This window comes from Oncorhynchus clarkii, chromosome 3 (assembly GCF_045791955.1).
Source record: "Oncorhynchus clarkii lewisi isolate Uvic-CL-2024 chromosome 3, UVic_Ocla_1.0, whole genome shotgun sequence".
Taxonomy (NCBI): Eukaryota; Metazoa; Chordata; class Actinopteri; order Salmoniformes; family Salmonidae; genus Oncorhynchus; species Oncorhynchus clarkii.
The window spans coordinates 81,820,767-81,844,839 of NC_092149.1; the positions used below are offsets into that span (position 1 = coordinate 81,820,767).

Below are 24,073 nucleotides of genomic sequence, written 5' to 3' on the forward strand. Positions count from 1 at the left end.
CTTACAGAAACAGCCACCAGAGGACGACAAAACACCCGGTAGATAGTACCAAACCAGAAACCACACGGTAGATAGTACCAAACCAGAGACCACATCAAATGTATTTATAATGCCTTTTTTTACATCAGCTGATGTCACAAAGTGCTGTACAGAAACCCAGCCTAAAACCCCAAATAGCAAGCAATGCAGATGTAGAAGCACGGTGGCTAGGAAAAACTCCTTAGAAAGGCTGGAACCTAGAAAGAAACCTAGAGAGGAACCTGTCTCTGGGTGGTGGCCACTCCTCTTCTGGCTGGCCCGGGTGGAGATAATAACAGAACATGGCCAAAATGTTCAAACGTTCATAGATGACCAGCAGGGTCAGATAATAATAATCACAGTGGTTATAGAGGGTGTAACAGGTCAACACATCAGGAGTAAATGTCAGTTGGCTTTTCATAGCCGATCATTCAGAGTTAGAGACAGCAGGTGCAGTAGAGAGTCCATAATAGTAGGTCCGGGACAAGGTAGCACGTCCAGTGAACAGGTCAGGGTTCCATAGCCGCAGGCACAAAAGTTGATACTGGAACAGCGGCATGACCAGGTGGACTGGGGACAGCAAGGAGTCATCAGGCCATGTAGTCCTGAGGCATCCTTTTTTGAAAATCTTCCTCTGATTTTTCATCCAAAGGGTCCCAGCTATAACATGTAGTGTTGTTTTGTTAGATAAAATCATTCTTTATATCCCAAAAAGTCAGTTTAGTTGGCGCCATCGATTTGAGTAATCAACATGCAGAGAAAGGAATCCAAAAATCTACCCCGGAACTTTGTTGAAACAAGTCAAAATAAGTTTCTATTGACTCCTCAGATACCCTAAAATGTAATCAAACTATAATATATGAATTTCCAATAGTGAGTTCCTGTAGTACAACTCATTATTCTTACTCATATAGGACCAGACCAGAGACCACACGGTAGGACCAGACCAGACACCACACGGTAGGACCAGACACCACATGGTAGGACCAGACCAGACACCACATGGTAGGACCAGTTCAGACAACACAGTAGGACCAGACACCACACGGTATGTAGGACCAGACCAGACACCACACGGTAGGACCAGACCAGACACCACACAGTAGGACCAGACCAGACAACACACAGTAGGACCAGACTAGACACCACATGGTAGGACCAGACCAGACACCACACGGTAGGACCAGACACCACAAGGTAGAACAAGTCCAGACACCACACAATAGGACCAGACACCACATGGTAGGACCAGACCAGACACCACACGTAAGACCAGACCAGACACCACACGTAGGACCAGACCAGACACCACACGGTAGGACCAGACCAGACACCACACAGTAGGACCAGATCAGACACCACACGGTAGGACCAGACCAGACACCACACAGTAGGACCAGACCAGACACCACACGGTAGGACCAGACACAACAAGGTAGAACAAGTCCAGACACCACACGATAGGACCAGACACCACATGGTAGGACCAGACCAGACACCACACGTAAGACCAGACCAGACACCACACGTAGGACCAGACCAGACACCACACGGTAGGACCAGACCAGACACCACACGGTAGGACCAGACCAGACACCACACGTAGGACCAGACCAGACACCACATGGTAGGACCAGAACAGACACCACACGGTAGATGAGACCAGACCAGACCCCACATGTTGGGACCAAACCAGACACCACACAGTAGATAGGACCAGACACCAAACGGTAGGACCAAACCTGACACCAGGGAGACTACCAAATCTAGATACCTTTGGTAGAATCTTTGTCCAGAGACCATAGGATAGACAAAGTTAAAGATAAAGCATTACCCTGGTAAATTGTTTACGCTATTTTTTTTGTGTGAGTGCACAAAAGCTCCTTTTTAACATTTTTCCTCCGTGAACTGTAGGCCCCATAGTTTACATTTTCTGGTAGTTGATTTCATGCCTGTAGGTCTAATCTTTTCATTGTCTGTTGTGGTCTATTTGAGTCCTCCTGGCCAAGTAAATAGCATTCTTATTTTGCAATGTCCATGTAACACAAACCCTACAAAAGGCTTTTCCACTACTCCACCACTGCTTTTTTTTAAGTGAACATGTGTGACTTTCTGTGAGAGATTTGAGATTGAGGGAACAACAACTTTCTAGCAGCTATGACAAGGTCAAGATTGAAGGTGTGCGAGAGGTTGTGACAGTTTCAGTATACAGGGCTCCATAGAATCAGTGACACGCAGCAGCTAGTGACCATGGACAAAGACCATGAAAAAAAAAACATGAACAGAGCCCTTATAAAAACGTTTTTTTTTTAAATGTAATACAATATAAAAGCTGAATTTACAGCAGTCATGTTACATACACGTACTATGATTATAAAGCATGTAGGGTTCAAGGGAAGACTTCTTGATGAATCTGATATTAACATTTAGGGTTCATTTAACTACATGTTACAAGTCTTAGTCTATCTTATTTTTATATATTGCAGCTAACTGCAAAATGTCACTTAGAAAAATAAAAAGCAACACAATATAATGTTTTTTTGTTGTTGTAGATAAGCCTGCCGTATCCTGCCATTTATGTGAAAATAATTGAATATATTTAAAAACATTTGTGAACATTATTGAAAAACGGAACTGCATGTAGTGGATCATTTATTTGTGGACACTACTCTCTTTGGCTTGGTGGCTCAAATGAAAGGAAAAGCTTGTAAACTTGCAGATGAAATCCCTGCACATACCAATGATGCTCAATCCCTCAGCAACGCTTTCCTATGTGGACGGCTGAACTCCCAAACATTCTGCAAATACACATTTTTCTTAATACTTGTTGTACAGTACAGCAAAAAAAAATACACCCTTAGTTTGGGTTTTAGGAAGATGTGTCTGCTCTCCAAAAAGAGTAGACTAAAGGGAGAGACTGATGCTAGCTCTGCCTCTGAGGTCTGTGTCAACCACACTGGACTGATTTCTACAGGTTCAGAGTTCACAGTTTAAAAGATGGCTGTGTCTTCCCCTTGACAGTAGCCTGAGGTCAGCACCACGTTGTCCAGCCCAATCTCTCCCCCAACTCCATTCCCACGTTCAGCTTCAAAGATGATCTGCAGAATGACAGCAAAGATGTTGATTAGATGTTTTGGAAATTGTGTCTTGTGCGGTGTATTTTGTTCCCGTCAACAGTGGCCATATTTGGCAAGTGTGGTGATTAAATGAATGACATTGAGCTGGTAAATCCGTTATTCACAGAACATACACCGGCGCCATTCGAGTCCTTTATCATTCTAGGTGTTTGGAATGGAATGGTGACTCACAGATTCTGGGGCCTGGTTCTTCCAGTCTACAGTGAGCAGTTCTGTCTGCCAATCCTGACTCCGGCTGCTGCTCTGCTCCCACACAAGTTCGGTGCTGTTGTTCAACAGCACCCGCAGCGTGCCCACCTGGCTGCCCATCACGCGGTAGTTGAAGGTGAGGCAGAAGCCTCCCTGCTGGGCCCGGTCACTGAGGAGCAGCTTTAGCCTGGCCTGGTCCTTCTTCTCTCCCAGAAGACCACTCATAGCCATGTAGTACTCCATACCTGGGGGTTAGGGACCAGGGAGTGGACAATGGGCTGGTCACTGATAGTCATTAACGTATGACTAACAGCTATTTGGGAATACATAGATTAAGCACAGCAAAGAGCAACTTCTGGAAGATAGATTCAGACAATCATGTGAACAATAGAGGATTTACCTTATCGGTCATTGTATGAAACTACATGGCAAATATAGAAGGTAAAAACTATTTATGCCCAATTAATAGTATAATTTGTACCATTTTCATGGTAGGACACGCTCCAGTCAAAGCTATCGTCCTTGTCTTGCACCCACTCACACACGCCCTGATCGAAGTTGCAGTCCATGAAGAACTCTGGAAGGCACAGTCAGATGTCAACAATTCACAGGGATTATGAAGGTAAGGTTACCCACATTATGTTAACAAGTAAAGCAAGGATTACCTTCCTGTCCTAGAGCTATTTCGATCTCTTTGACATCCGTTGCAGGACCAAATACGGACTCAAAGTCCTCTGGAACTGATTTGGGAGACAGATAACTCTTTTAAGATAAGGTACATAAAATGTCAAAATAACGTACTTAACTTTTGCAAAAAGCACCAAAAAAATAAATAAAGACATGACATTCAAACAGGATATCAACAGCCTTGATTATTGTTTATGTAAAACATTGTCTAACCAGATAATTTAATTTACTTAATAATATAGCTCTATTTTAGTTACAAGCATTCTTCTGAAGATATGTGATTCCTGAAAATCTTCCAGATGATTATGCAGTTGAGAGATTTCCCCTCATAAAACAAAAGACAGTAAGGGGCTTTTTAACCTGCAAGTGGAAGCCTGCCCTGCTGCCATTCATCTGTCAGAATGGTGCATTTTAACCGTAGGATATTAAAACTAACGCATCTTTAAAGCTCTCCCAACAAACTTCCCCCTTCACCGAGTTGCCCTAGACAACCAGATGTATGCAACTTTGTTAATTGAACCCTGACCAGCCAGAGGGGGCTGGTGTTTGAGGAGGTAATGACAGACTATCTCTTTCAAGGACTCTGTTTGCTGAACAGCTGTTCTGGGGGATGATAACACACGTCTCTGCATGCACAGGGAGAGCTGTGTGTATCCTGAGGCGCTCACATGGCGGCGGACTAAAATTCCTCCCTGGAGCTGTTGGATGTCTCAGGGCCTGTCTCCTCTTGCCTTCTGAGTCGTCCTGCCGCAAGATCAGGCTACTGTCAGACTTGTTTCCATAAAGAGATCAACAGTAGTGGCGAGCGATATCCTTGTTACTGTCTCACTGAGAGGTATACCATCGCACGAGTGATACTTTGCCCACTCTCGTATGGGTTTTGATTGTAAGATGCAGAGCCAATATTTATATCTATTTTGGCCCATATCTCCATTTAGGAGAAATAAGTAGACCTGTGCCAACATTGCGACGACTCTCGGACTATGAGAGAAAACCTAGTCAGATTAAGTTCTCTGGGGTGATCCATGTCTCCGGTCAGGGACAAAACATTAGACTGCAGAGACACCTTTATGTGTACGTGTGTTTTATACCAAGAGCTAAGCATCTTCTTATTTCTAAACAAAATGACTGATTTGGCATGAGAGGCTTATTTTATTGCTTTTATGCATGCTTGCCTGATTATACTCATATCTATGCTGTCTTCATGCTTGCCTGATTATACTCATCTCTATGCTGTCTTCATGCTTGCCTGATTATACTCATATCTATGCTGTCTTCATGCTTGCCTGATTATACTCATATCTATGCTGTCTTCATGCTTGCCTGATTATACTCATATCTATGCTGTCTTCATGCTTGCCTGATTATACTCATCTCTATGCTGTCTTCATGCTTGCCTGATTATACTCATCTCTATGCTGTCTTCATGCTTGCCTGATTATACTCATCTCTATGCTGTCTTCATGCTTGCCTGATTATACTAATCTCTATGCTGTCTTCATGCTTGCCTGATTATACTCATCTCTATGCTGTCTTCATGCTTGCCTGATTATACTCATATCTATGCTGTCTTCATGCTTGCCTGATTATACTCATATCTATGCTGTCTTCATGCTTGCCTGATTATACTCATCTCTATGCTGTCTTCATGCTTGCTTTTCAACCTTCAGTTTCAGCGTATGGCCAGAGAAGGAGCGGCAGGGTAGCCTAGTGGTTAGAGCGTTGGACTAGCAACTGGAAGGTTGCAAGTTCAAACTCCTGAGCTGACAAGGTACAAATCTGTCATTCTGCCCCTGAACAGGCAGTTAACCCTAGGCCGTCATTGAAAATAAGAATTTGTTCTTAATGACTGACTTGCCTAGTTAAATAAAGGTTTAAAGAAGGTTAGAGAAGTGGTCATGTTTGACTGATGGCCTCAGTGCCATCACCTCTTTCCCAGTCGTGGTTGTGTGGGATTGTCACACTGGCACTTAATGTTTCAACAGCAGTTTTTCCTGTCTTTAGTCTCCCTTATAATCAATGGCAAATGACAGGGGCAAAACAGAATACTGTTTCAAACACTAGAACTAACGTCTGTTTTGATGACATCAACCAAAATGCATATTGAACTACATGCAGCATTAAACTGTATCTTCGTTCAACTTCCTCTTGCTACATCTTATTTAGAACAGGAGGTAACACAGTAAGAACTCTTCTAATGTGTTGATGACTCCTCCTCTAACCACATTAGCTATTTATACCTTTAAACCACACAAGGTTTGAATATGTATTTGCAGCATGTGAATCTAATATGTGAAACAGAGGCCGTTCTCTGCTTACTGATAAGGAATCTTTCATGTTGAGCCATAGATCTACTCAGTGCATAGAACATGAAGCAACAGGCTGAATCATGACACACAGGTCCAGGGCTTGAAACTGACTTTTTTTTATTGTGGAATTTTACTCCTCAAGCTAATGCTGCCTGACAGGCTGACACCATGCTACGGCTTTGATAGAAGTAAGGGACTCAATCCAGGCAATTAGTCCAGCTAACTAAACCAGCCTGATGGTCTGGGGATAGAAGCTATTGACCAGTCTGTTAGTTTTAGCCATGATGCTCCTGTACTGCCCATGTCTGAATGATGGAAACAGGGAGACCAGGCTGGTTGCTGAGGTCCCTGATGATCTTCTTGGCCTTCCTGTGACACCTGGTGTTGTAAGTGTCCTGGAGGGCAGGCAGTGAGCACCCAATGGTGCGTTCGGCTGAGCGTACCGCCTTCTGTAGAGCCTTGCAGTCAGCGGTGGTGGAGTGGCTGTACCAGGTTGTGATGCAGCCCGACAGTATGCTCTCGATGGTGCTCCTGTAGACTACTGTGACGGCCTTCGGGACAGGGCACATTTCTTCAGCCTCCTGGGGTTAAAGAGTCGCTGTCGTGCCTTCTTCACCACGGTGTCCGTATGGTTTGACAATTTCATCTCCTTGGAGATCTGTACACCGAGGAACTTGTCGTCTTTACGGCGGCCCCTGTTGATGAGGATGAGGGCATGCCTAACCTGGTTCTTCCTGGAGTTCTCAATCAGATCCTTTGTTTTGCCGACATTGAGGGAGAGGTTGTTTACAGTGGCTTGCAAAAGTATTCACCCCCCCTGGGATTTTTTTCAATTTTGTTGCCTTACAACCTGGAATTGAAATATATTTTTTGGGGGGGTTTGTGTCATTTGACTTATACAACATGCCTACCACTTTGAAGATGCAAAATATTTTTTCTTGTGAAACAAATGAGAAACAAGACAAAAAAAAAGAACTTGAGCGTGCATAACTATTCACCCCACCCAAAGTCAATACTTTGTGGAGCCACCTTTTGCAGCAATTACAGCTGCAAGTCTCTTGGGGTATGTCTCTATAAGCTTGGCACATCTAGCAACTGGGATTTTTGCTCATTCTTCAAGGCAAAACTGCTCCAGCTCCTTCAAGTTGGATGGGTTCTGCTGGTTTACAGCTATCTTTAAGACACACTACAGATTCTCAATTGGATTCTGGTCTGGGCTTTGACCTGGCCATTCCAAGACATTTAAATGTTTCCCCTTAAATCACTCGAGTGTTGCTTTAGCAGTATGCTTAGGGTCATTATCCTGCTGGAAGGTCCCAGTCTCAAATCCCTGGAAGACTGAAACAGGTTTCCCTCAAGAATCTGCCACATGCCTTTTGGCGAACACCAAAGATGTTTGCTTATTTTTTTCATTACGCAATGGCCTTTTTCTGGCCACTCTTCCGTAAAGACCAGCTCTGTGGATTGTACGGCTTAAAGTGGTCCTATGGACAGATACTCCAATCTCCGCTGTGAAGCTTTGCAGCTCCTTCAGGGTTATCTTTGGTCTCTTTGTTGCCTCTCTGATTAATGCCCTCCTTGCCTGGTCTGTGAGATTTGGTGGGCGGCCCTCTCTTGGCAGGGTTGTTGTGGTGCAATATTCTCTTAATTTTTTAAATAATGTATTTAATAGTGCTCTGTGGGATGTTCAAAGTTTCAGATATTTTTTTATAACCCAACCCTGATCTGTACTTCTCCACAACTTTGTCCCTGACCTGTTTGGAGAGCTCCTTGGTCTTCATGGTGCCGCTTGCTTGGTGGTGCCCCTTGCTTAGTGGTGTTGCAGACTCTGGGGCCTTTCAGAACAAGTGTACACTGAGATCATGTGACAGATCATGTGACACTTAGATTGCACACAGGTGGACTTTATTTAACTAATTGTGTGACTTCTGAAGGTAATTGGTTGCACCAGATCTTATTTAGGGGCTTCACAGTAAAGGGGGTGAAAACATATCCACGCACCACTTTTCTGTTTTTTATTTTTTATTTTATTCTTTGAAATAAGTGATTTTTTTTCATTTCGCTTCCCCAATTTAGACTATTTTGTGTATTGGAACTGTGTGAGGCCACGTAGTCGTGGGTATGCAGGAGGGGCCTGAGGAAGAACCCTTGTGGAGCACCCGTGTTGAGGATCAGCATGGAGGAGGTAATGTTGCCTACCTTCACCACCTGGGGGCGGCCCGTCAGGAAGTCCAGGACAAAGTTGCATAAGGAGGAGTTCAGTCCCAGGGCTATGAGCTTTGTGGTGAGCTTAGAGGGCACTAAGGTATTGAAGGCTGAGCTGTAGTCTATGAACAGCATCCTTACATACGCATTCGTCTTGTCCAGGTGGGTGAAGTCAGTGGGCAGTGCAATGGTGATTGCGTCGACTGTGGATTTTTGACTAGCCTCACGAAGCACTTCATGATGACGGAAGTGTTGGTCGGTAGTCATTCAGTTCAGTTACTTTCCCTTTGATAATGGACATCTTGAAGCAGGTTTGGAATAATGGCCTGAGCTAGAAAATGTCTGAAAACAAAAGCTAGCTGGTCTGCACATGTTCTGAGGGTGCGGCTAGGGATATCATCTGGGCCGGCATCCTTGTGCGGTTCTTTCCTCGGCAGCTCAGTCGTTTTGCTCGAAGTGTGAGAAAAAAGGTGTTTTTCTCCTCGTCCGGTAGGGCAGCGTTGGTGACCTCAATTTGATTGTGATAGTTAAAAAAGCCCCTGCCACATACGCCTCGTGTCCGACCAGCTGAATTGCTCCTCCACTTTGTCCCTATACTTGTGCCTCGCCATCTTGATCGATCTGCATAGCTATTATTTGCTCCGTTTAACCATACAATTCTCCCCGGCCACCTTGGCTTGTTTAGAAGCAGCATCTCTCTCCTTTAGTTTCCTGACAAGGCTGCCATCAATCAGTGGGTTTTTGATTTGGATCGTTTTTGAAAGACATTACATCGGAATTACATCATGCTTTTTTTTAGATGAATCCAGTGACTGTGTCGGCTTATTCATTGATGTTATCCCCAGAGGCGACCCGGAACATATTCCAGTCCACATGATCAAAACAGTCCGTTTTTTTATAGTAATTCAGGAGCACGGTTCTCAAATTCGAAAATGAATGCTGTCTCCAGGTAGTCAGTTTCCAGTTTGTTCTGGGTCCAATGAAGATCCTTGAGAGCATTTTTGCTGTCGGTGGGATGCACACAGCCATGGCGATAATCCCTGAGAACTCTCTTGGAAGGTAAAAATATGGCTGCAATAAACTACCAAGTATTTCAAGTCTGGAGAGCAGAAACTCACAAGTTCCTGTCTGTGTTCCCGGTCACACCACTTATTATTGGTCAAAAAGCAGAGCCCCCTGCCTTTGTTCTTGCCAGAGAGAACTCCCTTCCTATCCTCTTGATGAACTGTATAACCCGCTGGTTGTATTCATGGGTTGCATGTTTCGTCACAATATTGTTTTGATCATTCGTTTTGGACTGATGCCCAACTGAGCATTCTACTCAACGCATCTTCAGTGACTGCTGATGAAGATGAAGACTGTTGATGAAGATGTAGACTGCTGATGAAGATGTAGACTGCTGATGAAGATGTAGACTGCTGATGAAGATGTAATCAAAAGTGCATTACAGTGTCATGGTAATACAATGCCATTCAAAAGGAGGCAAATAAATAGCAGAAAAACCTTTTGTCATCATTTTAATACCACCAGATTTACTTTATATGCAGTATAACGTTAGCTAGCTAGCTAAGATTGAGGGGAAGCCACTGGATTGTAGCTAGATAACGTTAGCATTGCAAGCTATTTTTGACAAACTTTGCTAGCTACTGACAACATTGCCATCTGTCATTTGACAACATGATAAAGTTTGTAAAGTTGTTTCCTACTAAATATTTGACTACTTTAGCAATGTCACCGCACTAACCCTGTGACCATCCATCTCCGAACTTTGCGTAGTTATGTGTTTGAAGTTGTCCTGTATAGTGTCATTTGGGGGCATAGAAAATGTGTAATCATCCTAAATTTAACAGGGTGAAGAGAACCGTATGTACAGTATCACAAATTATTGAAACAACTGAGGGATTTTATTTCTGAATAACTACGAGCGCTGCACATTACCACAGCAGTAATGGTGTACGACCTTCCATATTATCAGTGTTGGAATAATCCGATTTGGGACCACCCACGATGGCAATAAATAGGTGGGTTAGTGGGAAAGAGTTAGAGGGAAATAAGGCTTACTGAAAACATCTCCTCTTGAATTAAGCTTGTTGTCCACATCTGTCTCCTCCTCATCTTCCTCTTCTTCCTCCTTCCCTACATCAGTAAAGCCCACCTGGCCCACCTCCTCTGAGCCACCCATGTAGGTCTCCCCGTCATAGTCGAAGGGCTGCAAGCGGATCTGAGGGGGGACGGTCACCTTGGGCTCGGGGATGACGTTCTTGATCTGCTCTTTGTCCAGCTTCCCTGGCAGCCTCACTGGGGACTCTGGGATAGCTGCAGGAAGAAGAACCATGTCATACATCTGGAACTACAGAGGTGGAATCTGATGCAATTATACAAGAGTTTAGGTGTACATTCTGGGGTTACACCGCCATTCTAGATTATGAAGACATTCTAGATTATAAAACCATTATGGATTATGAAGACATTCTAGATTATAAAGCCATTCTAGATTATAAAACCATTATGGATTATAAAACCATTATGGATTATAAAACCATTATGGATTATGAAGACATTATAGATTATAAAGACATTATAGATTATAAAGACATTATAGGTTATAAAACCATTATGGATTATAAAACCATTATGGATTATAAAGCCATTCTAGATTTTAAAACCATTATGGATTATAAAACCATTATGGATTATGAAGACATTATGGAATATAAAGACATTATAGATTATAAAGACATTATAGATTATAAAGACATTATAGATTATAAAGACATTATAGATTATAAAGCCATTTCAGAATATAAAGCCATTATAGATTCTGAAACTTTGATAGATCATAAAGACATTATAGATTATAAAGACATTATGGATTATAAAACCATTATAGATTATAAAGACGACATAGGATATAAAGACAATTGACAAAACATGTCAGACAGTATATCACTGTAATTTGTTCTTAATAACTTACCTTGTTCATTGAGATACAAGCATTTGCCTATGTGTAAACATGTTTTCATAGACAGATGAGCATTGAGGGTAGGACGACAAACAGGAATATCATACTCCATGCATGACATGACAGCCAGACTCAGCCATATACAGTGCATTCGGAAAGTATTCAGACCCCTTGACTTTTTCCACATCAATCGACACACAACACCCCATAATGACAAAGCAAAAACAGGTTTTTAGAAATTTTTGCTAATGTATAAAAAAAACCGGAAATACCTTATTTACATAAATATTCAGACATTTTGCTATGAGACTCAATTGAGCTCAGGTACATCCTGTTTCTATTGATCATCCTTGAGATGTTTCTACATCTTGATTGGAGTCCAAATGTGGTAAATTCAATTGATTGGACATGAACACAGTGGCTTCCATCATTCTTAAATGGAAGAAGTTTGGAACCACCAATACCCGTCTTAGTGCTGGCTGCCCGGCCAAACTGAGCAATCGGGGAAGAAGGGCCTTTGTCAGGGGGGTGACCAAGAACATGATGGTCACTCTGACAGAGCTCCAGAGTTCCTCTGTAGAGATGGGAGAACCTTCCAGAAGGACAACCATCTCTGCAGCACTCTACCAATCAGGCTTTTATTGTAGAGTTCCCAGACAGAAGCCACTCCTCAGTAAAAGGCCCGCTTGGAGTTGCCAAAAGGCACCTAAAGACTCTCAGACCATGAAAAACAAGATTCTCTTGTCTGATGAAACCAAGATTGAACTATTTGGCCTGAATGCCAAGCGTCACGTCTGGAGGAAACCTGGCACCATCCCTATGGTGAAGCATGGTGGTGGCAGCATCATGCTGTGGGGACGTTTTTCAGCGGCACGGACTGGGAGACTAGTCAGGAACGGAGCAAAGTACAGAGAGATTGTTAATGAAAACCTGCTCCAGAGACAACCCTAAGCACACAGCCAAGACAACGCAGGAGTGGCTTCGGGACAAGTCTTTTAATGTCGATCGAACATCTCTGGAGAGACCTGAAAATAGCTGTGCAGCGACACTCGCCATCCAACCTGACAGAGCTTGACAGGATCTGCAGAGAAGAATGGGAGAAACTCCCCAAATACAGGTGTGCCAAGCTTGTAGAGTCATACCCAAGAAGCCTCAAGGCTGTAATTGCTGCCAAAGGTGCTTCAACAAAGTATTGAGTAAAGGGTCTGAATACTTATGTAAATGTGATTTTTCAGTTTTAATTTGTTATACATTTGCACAAAAAAAAGAAAAACCTGTTTTTGCCTTGTCATTATGTGGTATTGGTTGTATATTGATGAGGAACACAAACAATGTCATATTTTTTAGAATAAGGCTGTAACGTAACAAAATGTGGAAAAAGTCAAGGGATCTGAATACTTTCCAAATGCACTGTATACTGTATCTAATTTACTGCTCTATGTACATAATTTAAAAGTCTGAAATGGTTTCATGCTGAGTTCTACATGGCAGAACAAGCTGTGTGTGGTGGGGACTGAACCTAGCCTTGAACCATGGGAGACGGAGGGGGTTTCACAAAGCAAGATGGTAGGCGGCGAACAGACGAAGTGGAAAACCTTGTTGCCTTCCATACACATCTCACCATTTAGGAAATGTTCATATGCACTGCCTTGGTCTCCCTGGTCCCACGAGCTTTGATAATAGGGGTTGACTACAAAAAATATAAAGGCATTTTCGTTTACACAAAGCCCTGGGGCATTTGTTGCACCTATCATGTCACCTAGGCAACATAATCTACTACCTGGTTCAGAGAGTGCACTGTGGCTCTCCTGTTCGCTCGCAGGCAGGCAGGCAGGCAGGCAGGCAGGCAGGCAGGCAGGCAGACAGACAGACAGACAGACAGACAGACAGACAGACAGACAGACAGACAGACAGACAGACATGCCTCTCCTTTCCTCTGTTCTTCAGATGGCTGGGTTCAGATATTTACACAGGTGTGATTTGAATCAGGGCCTCTCCCTAAGTAACATCTGTAGAGTGCAGAGGTTCTCTGCAAATGGGAAACTGGCTTTGGCAGTGCTCATGTTTGCTGATGCTTTTAAGAGCACAGATGAAATATGCAATTGTAAAATCACTAAGAGGGATTTATTTGAACCTTTATTTAACTAGGCAAGTCAGTTAAGAACAAATTCTTATTTACATTGACGGCCTACATATAAGAGCTGAATATAGTGTATGCAGTCTGGAAAATCAACACTGTCCGAATCTGGCCCCCTTGCACATCACATTTTCCAGGAAATAGATTTCATTCTCAGAATGTTTTGATGATTGATGAATAGTAAATATTTTCAGGTCTCACCAGAGCATTCAAAACCACTGCCACGGAAGCCTTGCTTGCACTTGCACTTGTAGGATCCCTGAGTGTTCAGACAGACTGCGCGGTGGCTGCACTTGTGTGTGTTGGCGGCACACTCGTCATTGTCTGAAAACGAAATTAGATGATTTGATTAGCTGATCTCCTCACAGAATTATTAATACCAAAATGTGTTGTATATATGAAATGATTGTATACCTTACCTACACAGTCATATTTGCCATTGATATACTTCAGGTCATAGCCATTCTGACACTTGCAGTAGTAGCTGCCAAACGTGTTGACACACTGCCTGTTGTATGGGCACAGGTTCTTTCCTGTGACACATTCATCAATATCTAAAGGCAAAGGAAGGGAAGAAAGAGGCTGAACATGAAATGAATGACTTCACTTATTTATTCTCCATTGAAGTGAAGGGTTCATATTTGGATCAATGTAAACCATTCCTTACTGACACTTACGTTTAACAAAACAATGGACGTGTGTGTGTGAAGACAGGCTCCTCCCACTCAAATCAAGCAGTTTTGTGGGAAGAAACGCTACCCCATTTTAACCAACATCACTACCCCATTTAAACCCACATCACTACCCCATTTTAACCTACACCACTACCCCATTTTAACCCACACCACTACCCCATTTTAACCCACATCACTACCCCATTTTAACCCACACCACTACCCCATTTTAACCCACACCACTACCCCATTTTAACCCTCATCACTACCCCATTTTAACCCACATCACTACCCCATTTTAACCCACACCACTACCCCGTTTTAACCCTCATCACTACCCAATTTTAACCCACATCACTACCCCATTTTAACCCACATCACTACCCCATTTTAACCCACACCACTACCCCATTTTAACCCACACCACTACCCCATTTTAACCCTCATCACTATCCCATTTTAACCCACATCACTACCCCATTTTAACCTACATCACTACCCCATTTTAACCCACACCACTACCCCATTTTAACCCACATCACTACCCCATTTTAACCTACATCACTACCCCATTTTAACCCTCATCACTACCCCATTTTAACCCACATCACTACCCCATTTTAACCCATATCATACCCCATTTTAACCTACAGGCTGCTACAGATGATTAAGTTCTTATACGAGAAGCCTTGCGACAGAGCAGGAATGTGAAAACGCAGAAGAGATTTACAAATCAGAGCTTTACAAATCTCTAAGAAGTCCACACCCTCTATTGTGTGCAGCACTTAATGATCTATGAGGTGGAGTGATCCAGTAAGGACCGTTTTTAACTCCTCACGAAGTGATATGGTGTCAGGGTCGGTGGTCCAAGGTAGTGGTACTCACCCACACAGGTTCTCTGGTCTGGCCCTAGCTGCAACCGCGCAGACGGGCAGAGACAACGGATCTCCCCCTGTACATCCTCACAGCCATATTGACAGTGAGCCAGAGAGCATGTCCTGGAGTCTACACACACACACACACACACACACACACACACACACACACACACACACACACACACACACACACACACACACACACACACACACACACACACACACACACACACACACACACACACACACACACACACACACACACACACACACACAGAAAAGTGAACTTATTGAACACTAAAGGTTCTGTGTAGAACATTTAGAACTAACAGTGATATCTCAGAGTGAATAGCAGCATGTACAGTCTGGGTTACAGTTTCCTCTAGCAGGTACAGTCAGGGTTACAGTTTCCTCTAGCAGGTACAGTCAGGGTTACAGTTTCCTCTAGCATGTACAGTCAGGCTTACAGTTTCCCCTAGCAGGTACAGTCAGGGTTACAGTTTCCCCTAGCAGGTACAGTCAGGGTTACAGTTTCCTCTAGCAGGTACAGTCAGGGTTACAGTTTCCTCTAGCAGGTACAGTCAGGGTTACAGTTTCCTCTAGCAGGTACAATCAGGGTTACAGTTTCCTCTAGCAGGTACAGTCAGGGTTACAGTTTCCTCTAGCAGGTACAGTCAGGGTTACAGTTTCCTCTAGCATGTACAGTCAGGCTTACAGTTTCCCCTAGCAGGTACAGTCAGGGTTACAGTTTCCCCTAGCAGGTACAGACAGGGTTACAGTTTCCTCTAGCAGGTACAGTCAAGGTTACAGTTTCCTCTAGCAGGTACAGTCAGGGTTACAGTTTCCTCTAGCATGTATAGTCAGGGTTACAGTTTCCCCTAGCAGGTACAGTCAGGGTTACAGTTTCCTCTAGCAGGTACAGTCAGGGTTACAGTTTCCCCTAGCAGGTACAATCAGGGTTACAGTTTCCTCTAGCAGGTACAGTCAGGGTTACAGTTTCCTCTAGCAGGTACAGTCAGGGTTACAGTTTCCTCTAGCATGTACAGTCAGGCTTACAGTTTCCCCTAGCAGGTACAGTCAGGGTTACAGTTTCCTCTAGCAGGTACAGTCAGGGTTACAGTTTCCTCTAGCATGTATAGTCAGGGTTACAGTTTCCCCTAGCAGGTACAGTCAGGGTTACAGTTTCCTCTAGCAGGTACAGTCAGGGTTACAGTTTCCCCTAGCAGGTACAGTCAGGGTTACAGTTTCCTCTAGCAGGTACTGTCAGCGTTACAGTTTCCTCTAGCAGGTACAGTCAGGGTTACAGTTTCCTCTAGCATGTACAGTCAGGCTTACAGTTTCCCCTAGCAGGTACAGTCAGGGTTACAGTTTCCCCTAGCAGGTACAGTCAGGGTTACAGTTTCCTCTAGCAGGTACAGTCAGGGTTACAGTTTCCTCTAGCAGGTACAGTCAGGGTTACAGTTTCCTCTAGCATGTATAGTCAGGGTTACAGTTTCCCCTAGCAGGTACAGTCAGGGTTACAGTTTCCTCTAGCAGGTACAGTCAGGGTTACAGTTTCCCCTAGCAGGTACAATCAGGGTTACAGTTTCCTCTAGCAGGTACAGTCAGGGTTACAGTTTCCTCTAGCAGGTACAGTCAGGGTTACAGTTTCCTCTAGCATGTACAGTCAGGCTTACAGTTTCCCCTAGCAGGTACAGTCAGGGTTACAGTTTCCTCTAGCAGGTACAGTCAGGGTTACAGTTTCCTCTAGCACTAACAGTCAGGGGTACAGATTCCCCTTGCAGGTACAGTCAGGGTTACAGTTTCCCCTAGCAGGTACAGTCAGGGTTACAGTTTCCACTCACTGGTACAGGAGCCATCAGGCATCAGAGTGTATCCGTTGAGGCAGTAACAGATGTAGCTGCCGTGGGTGTTCATACAGCGATGCTCACAGGGGCGAGGCTTCAGGCCACACTCATTCAGGTCTGAACAGAGAGACAGTCAATCCTCCGTTATGAACTTCAGGGATATGTATGTATGGCTATAGGTATCATCTGGACATCAGAAAGGATGCACCTATAAATCTATGATGGTTTCCCTGAATCATAATACTTGAATATTGTCCCACGGACGTCGTACCTTACCTAGTTCCAGGGCCAACATATTGTATACAGTTTGGGTTTCTCCAGATTAACTATTCTACATTGTCAGAAAATGAATTGTTTTGATATCTAAACATTGAGGTATCAAGTGATCTATCAGGGGCTTGTGGAATAGAGAGGGAAAATGACTGCAAATCTGAGCTTCATGTTGTTCTCTATCAAGAGACCAATTTGACTCGCATTCCATTGACCGTAGTCACCCTACTGACCTTGGTTGCACATCTTTCCGGTGTATCCTGGGTAACACTTGCATTCGTTGGGACCAGCACACTCTCCGTGCTTGCAGCCATGTTCACACTGAGCTGATAAAGTATTTAAAGGAGAGACATAGAGGCAGCAGCGGGAACAATAAGAAGGGGTTAAACTGGTGACCTGAAACAACATAGTGGCTATACCAGTTTAAATTTCCCTGAGGTAATTTAGTCCGCGTTTCTTCTGCTGCAGGAAAATACTCAGCCACAAAGAAAAACAAATGGGAAAACCCGTTATATTGTGGAGAACCATTTTTGAATTCTCAAACTTTAGTTTTTCATTCATGGAATACTGTATCTATTTACAGTATGTGATATTTTCAATCAGAGAAAGTTACATAGAACAAGTTAAATTGATGACCAGAGCAATACAAAGACAATTGTACAGTACATCTCAACCAAACGCAACCACATATAGTTCATCTCAACCAAACGTAACCACATATAGTACATCTCAACCAAACGTAACCACATATAGTACATCTCAACCAAACTTAACCACATATAGTACATCTCAACCAAACTTAACCACATATAGTACATCTCAACCAAACATAACCACATATAGTACATCTCAACCAAACGTAACAACATACAGTACATCTCAACCAAACTTAACCACATATAGTACATCTCAACCAAACGTAAACACAAGTTGTTTTGTTGAAATACTTACCTTCACACTGTCCCTTGCTGTTCTTTCTCCAGCCATAGCAACACACCAGTCTCCTGCCATAGCCACACACACCTGGTTGGCCACCGGTGGGGACTTGTCTGCGGTGCCTGTACAGTTAAAGGACACACAAGAACACACAAGGACACACCAGGACACACAAGGACACACCAGGACACACCAGGACACACCAGGACACACAAGGACACACAAGGAAACACAGGGACACATAAGGATACACAAGGAAACACAAGGACACACAAGGACACACAAGGACACACAAGGAAACACAAGGACACACAAGGACACACAGGGACACACAGGGACACACAAGGACACACAAGGACACACAATAAAACACAAGGACGCACAAGGACACACAGGGACACACAAGGACACACAGGGACACACAAGGACACACAAGGAAACACAAGGAAACACAAGGACACACAAGGACACACAAGGACACACAAGGACACACAGGGACACACAAGGACACACAGGGACACACAGGGACACACAAGGACACACAAGGACACACAGTTAGGTGACACACAACTCTATCTACCCTGTTAAATCTCTACATGAACAGTTGAATGTTAGTTGATTGACTACAGCTTCTTGATTAGGAATAATACATTTGGTGAGTAAAATTTGATCATAATACGTTGTTTGATCATTATTTTTACAAGTGATCGCAGAAGAAAACAAATGCCCAAATGAATGTACACAAGTTGCAGTAAATATTCTGCAAATAGAGGAGATAATTATATCCCTAAACATGTCCCATGTGCTTTTTGGTGACAATCAACTTCGACACCCAAAGTGTCATTTAGTCTTCCCAAACGCAGACCTGCAGACATCCTAGCTAATTACACCATGGCAAGTTCCCCGTTGGTTCCCACATATTGGGAGAAAAGAGCTCCTCCTATTGGGAGAAAAGGGAGCCTCCCTCCTATTTGGGAGAAAAGGGAGGTAAATAGCATGTTACGCTCTATACTTCTACTTCATCAGTTACTCCTTAGAGTCCTTACAGTGTTACATGAATACCTCAAGCAGGAACCTATTTCCTCCAATTTCATGACCCCCCCCCCCCCCTCCCCCCTCCATCTGATTACACGTAACGTTGTTCCGAATGACTGTCAACAAGTCAACACTTTGGAAATAATCTCCATGTGTTTTAAACTGTAAATTATATCTGCTACTTCCCCTTTCATATCAGAAAAACTTTGGCTTTTGAAAAGCAGATCTGGCTGGGGAAACATTTCTGATCTGAATCAAATCTGTCTTATAGTTGCTACACATTATCTGGTGAGTCCTCTAGCCTCTGACCTCTAACCTCTAGCGCAGTGCCAAACTCAAATGTTCCAGATGTTTGCATGGCTTCCTGAAAGCAGCCCCTGGCTCCAAGGGGTCTGGAGAAATCTGAGTCCTGTTACAAATCAATCAGAACAGCCCACAGGAGGAGAGGGCCAGGGGCCGCATAGTGTGACAGCTGTCCTTCAGTGATTAACAGTTACCATGTCAGGAGCAACGTTTAGCTGACACAGCCTCCATACTTCACAGAGTCCCTGGCCAAGGCACAGACAGCCTGACAGTACTTGCATGGCAACAAAACAACCCCTTTTCCCCATGTACATATTGAAATATAACATTTTAGTAGGATGTAATGGTAGGATTTAAACAATGACATGTCTGTGATTGTCATGAGCTAAACTGAGTCTCTCTGGGTAGTGTTTGCTAAATGACTAACGTGTGTGTGTCACATGTCTTATGAGCACGGCTACTGGTGATGGGGATTCAGTATGAGCCGACTGCTTTTACTGTAAAAGTAAACACCTGTAATACATTTACAACACGTACAACACTCAGCTGTGTCTGGCCAGAGTGTTAGCTAGTAGCTGTTAGGAGAGTTAGCTAGGGATGCAACAATTGCTTTTGCAGTGCTGTTCCCTTGACACTGCAATGGAATGTCCAGATTGAATCCTTTACTATCTAGAATGAATCCTACCAATAAACACAGAGTTTTACACCTGCTGCAGGCTTCAAAGTGAATGGATACAATAACAAAAGCATGAACTACAGTACATTGCTTGACCATTACTTCATGCAGTATGTCTTTGAGGATAATTTCCTACAGCGGTCTTGATTGATTGCTCACTAACCTGTTGACGTCGGCGCTCCCAGAGGAAGCGTAGAACAGGAAGAGAAGTACACCGATCCAGCTGAGGGGATTCATGTCTCTGACTGGGTACAGCTCATGTTGTCTCTCTCTCTCTCGCTCTCTCTCTCTCTTTCTTTCTCGCTCTTTTTCACTCTCCTGATAGCAGTCTCTGTGATCTGAGGCCCATATGTCAGGTCCCCCCCTCTCTCTCTCTTCTTCCCACTCTCGCTCTCTTTCTCTCTCTTGGCTGAAATTCCAGAGGCAGGTTGTCATTGCAATGAGTGACACTGGGGTCTGAGCATGGGAAGAAGGCAAGGGTCTGGAGGGTCTGGTGGCTGTACGTCGGGGGTACACCAAACATCTCCACATGATCATTGTTTTCCTGCAATAGTTCAACCAGCTGGGGCAGATCTGTGATCACCATTGCAGCTATACTTAAAGCATATAGGGAACCAATGAAATAAGATGCATAGCATAATACTGCCTGCTTATTTAACCCCATATACAGGAGGCCTGTGAACTTCACCTCTTGCACCACCCTGGTTCTTCAGACGCAGACAGTGTCAATCTGCTTCTTCATGGTGATACCACATGTTTCACCCATCTTGGCTCTTGATGTCATGCCTTGCTCTGACATTGTCCTGGTTGCTAATTAGCTGGATCGCCTGTGTTAATTGCTGTGCCCAGATGTGCCCAAGCCTGTTATTAGAAGCTGCCCTTCCCTTTGATATCCTGCTTATGAGACTTATATTTCCCTCACTAACTTTAAACATCAGCTATCTGAGCCGCTAACCGATCGCTGCAGCTGTACATAGCCCATCTGTAAATAGCCCATCCAATCTACCTACCTCATCCCCATATTGTTTTTATTTACTTTTCTGCTCTTTTGCACACCAGTATTTCTACTTGCACATCATCATCTGCACATATATCACTCCAGTGTTAATCTGCTAAATTGTAATTACTTTGCTACTATGGCCTATTTATTGCCTTACCTCCTTACGCCATTTGCACACACTGTATATAGACTTTCTTTTTTTCTATGTGTTATTGACTGTACACTTGTTTACTCCATGTGTAACTCTGTGTCGTTGTTTGTGTCGCACTGCTTTGCTTTATCTTGGCCAGGTCACAGTTGTAAATGAGAACTTGTTCTCAACTAGCTTACCTAGTTAAATAAAGGTGAATACATTTTTTTTTTAAATGACCAGCACCCATAAAGCCCTACTCTCTTTCATGAATGCTAATACGAAGTTTAAGACTTAAAAGCCCTTAAAATGAGTTTGCAAACTTTTCAAAGTGAACTCTAACATCTGGTCTAACTCTGTCTCTGCACCCAGACTACACAACCTACAATGGTGCTGTTGGAATATTTGGTTGTCAGGTTTAGCATTAAATTCAGTGAACCACAGCCATGTGCTATTAACTTTTCTAATTGGATGGCTTTGTCCTAAAAGTTTACTATGACTTTTGTAAACATATTTTGGGGATTTAGACGGAATATATCTAAACTTGTCCATAAGTTGCTGATATTTCTTAGTGCTCTTTTCATCCATTTTAAAACCTATCTAGAGTATCACTATCCCATCTGCATCCCCCTCCTGTTCTTTCCCTCTCTGCTAATGATTTATGGAGCAGTGACATTTTATATTGGAAAGCTTTGTGCGGTATTGCCTAAACCCTGGAAACACACCTTCCAAAGAGTCAGTCTACCTCCAAGCTTTCAAACAAGGACTTGGGAGGTACAAGGGAAATTGCTTTCACATGAGGAGAAGAACGCTTTTTTCACGGTCAGATGGTGTAGTTCAGCTGTAAAATACGGCCCTGTGATTTCTCTGCCATTCTAGGATATATACAGTACTGTAGCTAACCACAACCAAGGCTGTGGGAGGCGGAGTTTGTGGGGAGCTCCATTTAACTGCCGAAATTTGAAAAAGGGAATGCCAGAAAAGTGGTTCATGTTTCCTCATTATTTCAGTAGTCCAGTAGCCAAAGGGGTATCAACAATAACATTGTATCAGATTATATGTTAAATTTACCTGATCATAACTATTTGATTCACAGTTTTGTAGAAAAGTTTAAGGAAAAAGTCTATACCCTCCAGTAACATAGGCCTCCAGTAACATAGGCCCCCAGCAACATAGCCTCTAGTAACAGGCCTCCAGTAACCATAGCCTCCAGTAACATAGGCCTCCAGCAACATAGCCTCCAGTAACAGGTCTTCAGTAACAGGCCTCCAGTAACATAGCCTCCAGTAACAGGCCTTCAGTAACATAGGCCTCCAGTAACATAGCCTCCAGTAACATAGGCCTCCAGTAACCATAGCCTCCAGTAACCATAGCCTCCAGTAACAGGCCTCCACTAACCATAGCCTCCAGTAACAGGCCTCCAGTAACCATAGCCTCCAGTAACATAGGCCTCCAGTAACAGGCCTTCAGTAACATAGCCTCCAGTAACATAGCCTCCAGTAACATAGGCCTCCAGTAACATAGCCTCCAGTAACAGGCCTCCAGTAACAGGCCTCCAGTAACACAGGCCCCCAGTAACATAGGCCTCCAGTAATAGGCCTCCAGTAACATGATTCAACATGGCACAGTTCTGATGTACACCATTACCTTGACTTGAGCATAAATCTCAGTCTCTGAGTTCAAAGCAAAAGAGGCTTATTCTGTTACAGAGATAATCGGTAAAAGCAATCCTGGGGCGGTCTAGAGAGCTGACTGCTGAGAAGGAGGGACATGGCTTAGCAAGTCTGCGAAAGGAAAACGAGACGAGCCCAGGTCTTGGCTAGGAATAATGATCTAATCAGACCTCTGAGATGTTCTGTATGACTGCCTGCTTTAGGAATGTGTCCTGTCCTCTGGCTTGCAAGGATAATGTTCTATGAAGTCTTATACAAGTACATGGTTGTAATACATTAAGGAAGGAAACTGAAATCAAATATAGCACAAGGAAAATATTTTCCTCAAGTAGGCCTATGGCATACACGCATGATACAGTATATGTGAAGCTTGGAAGTCTGGGAGCAAAGATTTTGGCCAGTGTCTTTAAAAAAAAATACAAATAATAATCTATGACACTTCCTCTTATTCTTATCATCGCTGAGATGAGATGAAAGTGAGATCGTAAATCTGCCACTTTTCAGAAACTACTGCCTGGTTTGGCCCAGGTGTTTCTACCAAGCCCCCTCATCTTTCACACGTCAGCCTCTATCTCAGGAATGTTTTGACTGAGGACATGTATTTGATATGTGAAATAATAATAATGAACGGGATGGATAAAATCTGGATACTTGAAGGAGACGACCCCACATTACTAAATCCCTTTGTTCAGCTTGTATAAGTGAAGTTAGAGAACACAATTCTTACTGCTAGTGCAACCCTATCAACGTGTGAAAGATGAGGGAGGTACAACTTATTGTGCCTGTAACAAAGTACCTTTTGAGAATATTGGAGTCACCCTTTCATATCCTGGACCTGTTTCAAATTATTTTTTCCCCCCAGAGGCAAGATATATAATTGCAGTAATTCAACGGAATTCAGTTGACACGTTGGCCCTCTCCCTGCACTGTTTCACGTTCAGCTACAGTACATATTGCACTTTGACATTAAGATTGATAAGAAGGACATTTTTGGGTTGCAGAAATTC

The 24,073-nt window shown here is 43.4% G+C and overlaps 1 protein-coding gene across 1 annotated transcript; it reads right to left on the reverse strand.

Moving 5' to 3' along the window:
- Window positions 1-88: 88 nt before the first annotated feature.
- Window positions 89-20,628, reverse strand: LOC139405508 (epidermal growth factor-like protein 6). Its single transcript, XM_071147902.1, has 12 exons — window positions 20,427-20,628; window positions 18,265-18,371; window positions 17,547-17,639; window positions 17,041-17,160; window positions 15,204-15,323; window positions 14,064-14,198; window positions 13,846-13,968; window positions 10,607-10,861; window positions 4,010-4,084; window positions 3,826-3,921; window positions 3,327-3,589; window positions 89-3,116 (listed from the first exon to the last, which is right to left on the reverse strand). Exons 1-12 carry the CDS (start codon window positions 20,498-20,500, stop codon window positions 3,009-3,011), a joined length of 1,569 nt encoding a protein of 522 aa, XP_071004003.1. The 5' UTR covers window positions 20,501-20,628; the 3' UTR covers window positions 89-3,008.
- Window positions 20,629-24,073: the final 3,445 nt, after the last annotated feature.

Coding starts and splice junctions, on each gene's coding strand:
- LOC139405508 (XM_071147902.1), bottom strand. CDS start 20,500: ATGAATCCCCTCAGCTGGATCGGTGTACTTCTCTTCCTGTTCTACGCT. Junction 17,640..18,264: donor CAGCAAGGGACAGTGTGAAG/GTAAGTATTTCA, acceptor ATACTTTATCAG/CTCAGTGTGAACATGGCTGC. Junction 3,922..4,009: donor AATAGCTCTAGGACAGGAAG/GTAATCCTTGCT, acceptor TGTGCCTTCCAG/AGTTCTTCATGGACTGCAAC.